Source organism: Crocuta crocuta, unplaced genomic scaffold, assembly GCF_008692635.1.
Source record: "Crocuta crocuta isolate KB4526 unplaced genomic scaffold, BGI_CrCroc_1.0 scaffold29, whole genome shotgun sequence".
Classification (NCBI taxonomy): Eukaryota; Metazoa; Chordata; class Mammalia; order Carnivora; family Hyaenidae; genus Crocuta; species Crocuta crocuta.
Genome location: NW_027533280.1, coordinates 2,717,348 through 2,724,386, shown reverse-complemented (window position 1 = coordinate 2,724,386; position 7,039 = coordinate 2,717,348). Strand labels below are relative to the sequence as shown.

Sequence of the window (7,039 nt, the reverse complement as noted above, 5' to 3'; positions counted from 1 at the left end):
TAACCTGAGCTGAAATTGGACACATAACCAACTCGGCCACCCAGGTTCCCCCGTTTCTTCTTTTATTTACTCTGAGAGAGACAGGGAGAAAGGGAGACCATGTGCAGGGAAGGAACAGAGAGGGGGGGGGGGGGGGCGGAATCCCAAGCAGGTGCCAGGTTATCGGCACAAGAGCCCAACGCGGGACTCCAACTCATGAACTTAAACTGAAATCAAGAGTCAGACATTCAACTGAGTGAGCCACCCAGGCGCCCCACCTCTACTTTATGTTTAAAATTTTTTATAATAAAATTTTGTAAGAAAAATCTACTCTCTTTGAAGTTACAATGAAACATAACCTTTAAGATCACAGTTCCCTGCACTCATCTAGTCCATAGATAGCCGTTTATCCCTATGTTCGTAGAGGGTGAATGAGATGTCACATGACCTGTGAACAGTAAAGCTATGACCCAAAAAACCAAAATGTTGGGCAAATGGTATGTAATACATACATACATATATACGTATATATATATCGGTAGCAGGGGAAGCAATGAGTGTATCAGACAAATGATGTAGCTTATACATATTTTTAGTTTTTGAAAAAAGTTGGAGTTATAGCAGGAATACTAAGAAGTAAAAAAACCATTAAACACAAGGAAAATTAAGATTGGAAAATTAAGATCTCCTTTAAAGAATGGTGAACAATTTCTAAGCAATAGTCTCTGGAGCAAAACTGAAGGAAAAAGAAAAGTTTCAAAGTAAAGATACTTTCCTAGCCCCTCTACAAAAATTGCTCTCTGAGCTACTAACTTGACATTAATTCTTACACTGATAAAAGAAAAACACTTAGTATTTTTCTTCTCTCATGGACATTAAATATCATTTGTCTGTTACTTGTTCAAATGATTTGAAACATTGTTTATATAATTACGAGGTCTATAAAACAATAGTTAAGGTAAAAACTACATTATATGATGCTTTATCCATTGATGTGAAACACTCAATAAAATTAATATACTTGGAAGACATTGTTTAAAGCACTTAACAGTATAATCCATCTTTACAGTGTCAAGTTAGTTCATTACAATTACAAAATAAATCATCACTTCCCAGTGGAAATAAGTGATTTTGACATGGTTTTCCTAATGTTAACACACATTAAACACTGTAAAGCACATCTGCTTATTTTTGTACCGTGTCAAAGACGACACCTGCACCTTCCTGGAAGGACGCCCCTTCTAAGGCTCCAACCGCCCGCTGCTGCCATGCAGGAAGCAACAAAGGACCATTATCACCACACCCTTCCACTCAAAGGGAGATGAGGATCAGCACTTTCCTCAAAACCTACCAGTGTGTAAGTTCTGGCCATCGTTGGAACAAAGAAACAATAACCAATGCCCTAACCAGCATCAATAAAAATCCCATCTATGGGAGAATAATAAAATCTGTTGAATTCTGTCAGTAATTGTGATATAATACTGGTTTTGTTATTATGTTGCTACAGTTTTATAAAACGTTACCGGTGGTGAAAACTGGTATCCAAGGAATTTCTCTGTATCAGTTCTCATAACCTCATGTGAATCTACAAGTATCTCAGTAAGACTTTCAAAAAACTAACTTAACCAGGATCCAGATTCAGGGTGACAGCTTTGCTCTTGGATCAAGGGCCAGTAAATCAGGACTGTGACCAAATCTGGCCTGAGGCTCCTAAGCTTAAGAACAGTTTAAGGAAAGAAGGAAGGAAGAAAGGAAGGGAAAAAGGAAAAACTAAAAACAAAAAAGAATACTCAATAGAAACCATCCACAGTCTACAAAACCTAAAATATTTACTATCTGATCCTTTATAGAAGTTGTTTAGGGACACCTGCTCTAGATAGCTTATGACATCACCATATATGGTCTCTCTTATGCAGTTACATCTTCAACTTGGTCTTTAATTTATAGTTGGTCTCTCCACAAATTTGACAAATCAAAAATAAAATGTGTATACATACAATGAAACATCATTCAGTCGCACAAAGGAATGAAGTACGGACACATGCTACAACATGAATGAACCCTGCAGGCTTTTATGCTGAGGAAAAGAACCAGACATAAAAGGACAGGTATTGTATGACTGCACTTAGATACACGAGGCATGCAGATATGCAGGTTCATAGACAGATGGTACTTAGAGATTATTAGCAGCTTAATGGAAGGGGGAATGGAGAGTTAGTGTTTAATGGTTATAGTTTGTGTGGGATGATAAAAAAAGTTTTGAAAATGGACAGTGGTAATGGTTACGCAACACTGACCATCATTAATGCCACTGAATTATACACTTTAAAAGCGTTAAAATGGTAGATTTCATTACATATTTTACCACAACTTTACAAATTAACAATGTACCAAAAGTTACTGAACTATATACACTGAAGTGGTGAATTGTATGGTGTAGGAGTTCTATCTTCATAAAGCTGTTTAAAAGAAAGAAATGAAGGAACAAACTTAGAAAAACTCAAGAGAAAATAACAAAAGGCGAAAATCTAATCAACTTCCCTTAATGTTTATTTTTGAGAGAGATGGAGTGAGAGGAGTGGGGGAGGGGCAGAGACAGAGGGAGAGACAGAATTTGAAACAGGCTCCAGGCGCTGAGCCATCAGCAGAGACCAACGTAGGGCTTGAACACAGGAACCACAAGATCATGATGTGAGCCAAAATTGGACTGAGCCACCCAGGCATCCCTCTAACATTCAGATAAGAAATCTTGATAAAAGAGACATTCAAGGAACCATACTAAAGCCTTTCCAAATAAGCATAACTTAGAAAACTTCCTGAAATAAAAAGGTTCGGGGAAAAAAAAGATTCAAAACTACCTATTCAAACAGCATATCACATACCTGAAAACAGTAACCAAGAATGACTAATACCAGGATATACATTCACAAACTTAACAAACTCTAAAGGGAATCCTTTGAGCATGTAGATGAAAACAAAAAAAATTTTTTTTTTAAATTAAAAGGGAAAATTCCGGGCACCTGGGTGGCTCAGTCAATTAAGCACCCGACCGTTAATTTCGGCTCAGGTCATGATCTTGCAGTTTGTGGGTTCAAGCCCCACATCAGACTCTGCTGGGAGCACAGATCCTGCTTGGGATTCTTCCTCTCATGATGCCCCTCTCCTACTTGTGCTTTGTCTCTCAAAATGAATAGATTTAAAAAGGGGGGGAATTCACTGAACTGTGTAAGATTTACATTCTTTATGCATGTATGCATGCTATACTTTAATAAAAACATGTAACACAAAAGCTGAGAAAAAATTCTTTAAAGGGAAAGAAAATTACAACATCACTGAACACTGACAGCAACTCTTCACCTCAGAAGGACAAGTGGTAGCATATTAAGATATTCAAGGGAAGAAAATGTGAACCAAAGACATCATGTCAGGATGCCTAGTTGATCAGTCAGTAGAGCACGCCACTCGTGATCTTGGGCGTTCGAGCCCTATGCTGGGCATAAAGCTTACTTACAAAAAAAAAAAAAAAATTAATCAACAAATAAAGATGTCATGTCAGGTAAAGTGGTTTTTAAGTACAAAGGCACAAACTTTGAGCATTCAAGAACTCAGTGAGTAATGTTCCCATAGAAGCCTTTCTTGAGGATTCCACTACAGAATAGGCTTCAAACAAAATGATTAGAGATAGTAACCTCAGAACTAGTGAGAGGTGAGCATTAAGTGTAAGTTAGTTACCCAGAGCAAAGATTAACTAAAAGCATACTACGTAAGTGCCATATGCTGACAATGCAGAAAAACACTGTTTTAAAATGGGAGAATGGGGAGAAGGAGAAGCAAAAATAAACCCTCATGCATTTCTTCCAAATTATTTTCAGGAATACTTAGGAATACTAGCGATATTATTTTATCATCCTGTGTGCAATAGAGAATAAAGATTATTACTGTAGAAGGAGAGAACACAGATAAATACCAGAGAATAGGTGACATAAAAATTCCAATCTTTAAGAAGGAAGTTCAAGATATTAGGCCATATATGATTTCATACAGACATGAATGAATGCATTTGTGGATAGAGGGATGTGTGTCGACTTGTCAATGAACATGCATGTACACAAGTACACGTTTATACACACCAACCTCCTCCTTAGCTCTACCCACAAATAGTAAAGAATTGTTTACACTAATAACTAAAAATGAATCGATGTTTAAGATACAAAGCTTAGGGCGCCTGGGTGGCTCTGTTGGTTTAGCATCCGACTTCAGCTCAGGTTCATGAGTTCAAGCCCCACGTTAGGCTCTGTGATGACAGCTCAGAGCCTGGAGCCTGTTTTACATTCTGTGTCTCCCTCTCTCTCTGCCCCTCCCCTGCTTGCGCGGTCTCTGTCTCTCAAAACTAAACATAAAAAAATAAAAGATATACAACTTAATATAGGACTAATGAACTAAGCAGTCTTTTATATTGGCAAAAAAAGGTCATTATACCACGAAAAAAAGTCCAATTAACTAATATATAATAATTCAAAACTTGCACCTAATAACAGCCTTCAAAATACATTAAATGAAAGTGTCTATAAAAGGACAAACCCAGTTTCAGTGATAAATGATCAAAACAGGGAAAGCTAAATACATTGGAAAACCGGCACAAAGCAAATAGATAATTAGAATTCTGGCAATGGTAATGCATTATCTATCTGAACACTTAACACTGCAAGGAAACAAGTCTTACCTGCAATGACAAGTAAAAGCCATCATCTGGTCCTGTCAGCTCAGCCCAAATCTTGGTAGCTTCCTCCCAAGACATTCCTCTCTCCACACTAATCTATAAAAAAAAAATAATAGAACTTAAGTTACATTCATTTCTGTGAGCGCCTGTCACAAAAAGGAAATTACATTTAAATGTGCACATTTTCCAGACTTACAGTGTATAACTCTACATGACCAGAGGTTGAATATCCTGGAGTCAGAAACTTCTTAACATCACTTTTCCTCACTTTTTCATCTCCAGAACCAAGATCTTAAAGAAAAAGCAACATGTAAGTGGAAAAAGAACATTTTATTAGGAATACACATGACATTTTCAAGTTTCTCCACTTACCTAAAATTCCCATATCATATCTTCCATTTTTTTTGGCATTCTGAACAACGGCTGTAAGCGTGTCTGCAAAATACTGAAAGAGCGCATTCTGCTGGTGCACCTCCATGCCGAGAATTCTGTTTAAGAATTTTCCTATGTTATTATAATCTGCAAGAACAAGATTATATAAAAGATTTAATAGATTCAAATGGCAATTAAAATCCACTTGTGCCTGGAATTAAAATAAAAAACAAGATGGGGTGCCTGGGTGGCTCAGGTCATGACTCAGCTCAGGTCACGATCTCGCAGTTCGTGAGTTCAAGCCCTGCATCGGGCTCTGTGCTGACAGCTCAGAACCTGGAGCCTGCCTCATATTCTGTGACTCCCTCTCTGCCCCTCCCCCACTCACGCTCCATCTGTTTCCCTCTGTCTCCCCCAAAATAAACATTAAAACACACACACACGAAAAAGTTCATTCACCTAAGCCTAGACAAAGTCTCCCTTCTCCCCCATGCTCTTCCCTCAAAGCCTCGACATCCCCCTGCTCCCAGAACAGAGCTGTAATCGGACTATGTCTACCTCTAGCAATTAGCATGACCACATACACGTTCCAGAAGATAATGATCTTACTGAATTTCTGCGTCTTCAACTCTACTTACTGCAAGTATGAACACAATTTAGCATATGAAAATGTTTGTTCTCCAACATGAATTAAATTTCTTAAAATGTTTTATTTATTTCTGAGAGAGAGAGAGAGAGAGCGCCCGCGTGCAACAGGGGAGGGGAGGGTCAGAGAGAGAGGGAGATACAGAATCTGAAGCAGGCTCCAGAGAGAGAGAGAGAGAGAGAGAGAGAGAGAGAGAGAGAGAGAGCGAGCGCACGCGCACAACAGGGTAGGGGAGGGTCAGAGAGAAAGGGAGATACAGAATCTGAAGCAGGCTCCAGGCTCTGAGCTAGCTGTCAGCACAGAGCCTGATGCGGGGCTCAAACCCATGAACCGTGTGATCATGACGTGAGCTGAAGTCAGATGCTTAACCGACTGAGCCACCCAGGCACCCACCAACATGAAATCTTGACTCGTAAAGTTCTAAGTGCTATACATCTGTGAAGCTCAACTTTGGCTGCAAATTAAAGCTTGGAACTGTGGGAAATTAGCAATGTCTAAGCCCCAGCCCTGGCTTTAGCATTTTTTTAAAAGCTGGACAGTTGATCATATATGCAACCTGGGCTGAAAATTGCTGCTGTAGGACAGAATAAAGGTGTAATCTCCTTTGTATAACCAAATTAGCAAAACCAGCCAGAGTTCTTTATGAGCACTGCAGAGCGACTGAGAAAGGCAAACTCGAAGCTTCAAGTTGACAAAACACAAACAAAAGGGGCTGGAATAATACAGCAATGTACAAAACTTGTACTCTTACCCTTATCTAGAGTAAGAATGCCCGAGCGATCTTCTATATTTATCAGGCCAACTCCGATCAGTCCCTGTCGAACATCTGTAAGAAATGAATAAAAAACCGTATAGCCCAAATGACTCAATGAGCTGTTACCTGACCAATCAAACTACATCAAGTTCCAACATTAAAACACAGCCTGAAGTATTTTTCATAGTTCCTATTAGCCGAATGAAATGGAACGTACCATCCCCACAGGTCTCCAGGCACTCCAAAATCCTACAGTACTCAAACTTCACACTACATTATTTCATTAAAACATTTTCTTTCCAATAGCAGTCTTTGGAGGTGGAGATCTCTGGTTATACAGCTGTCACCCAGAGACAGTTGTCACCCACAGAATATAAACAATTTGGGACATGTAAAGAAGACTAGCTGATTAAATAATTATGTAAACAAGCTATTAATCTTGCTTCTCTCCCAAACCTTACCCATCAGCACTGACAAGGTAGTACATAAGATAAGCAACACGTGTAACAGTTAACATGTTCTGAATTGAGTTACTAAGAAGGCAGTATATGAGGCTTTTGTTTTGAAG

The 7,039-nt window shown here is 38.8% G+C and overlaps 1 protein-coding gene across 4 annotated transcripts in view; it reads right to left on the bottom strand.

Annotated features, from left to right (window-relative positions):
* SBNO1 (strawberry notch homolog 1) overlaps window positions 1–7,039 on the bottom strand; it is a 55,658-nt gene that overhangs the window by 4,759 nt on the left and 43,860 nt on the right. For all 4 annotated transcript variants that reach the window (XM_077748084.1, XM_077748083.1, XM_077748086.1 and 1 more), the window contains 4 exons: window positions 6,469–6,543; window positions 5,072–5,218; window positions 4,896–4,990; window positions 4,703–4,795 (listed from right to left, as the gene is read on the bottom strand). In XM_077748084.1, coding sequence (XP_077604210.1) covers window positions 4,703–4,795; window positions 4,896–4,990; window positions 5,072–5,218; window positions 6,469–6,543 — 410 coding nt within the window. The remainder of the gene's footprint in view (window positions 1–4,702; window positions 4,796–4,895; window positions 4,991–5,071; window positions 5,219–6,468; window positions 6,544–7,039) is intronic.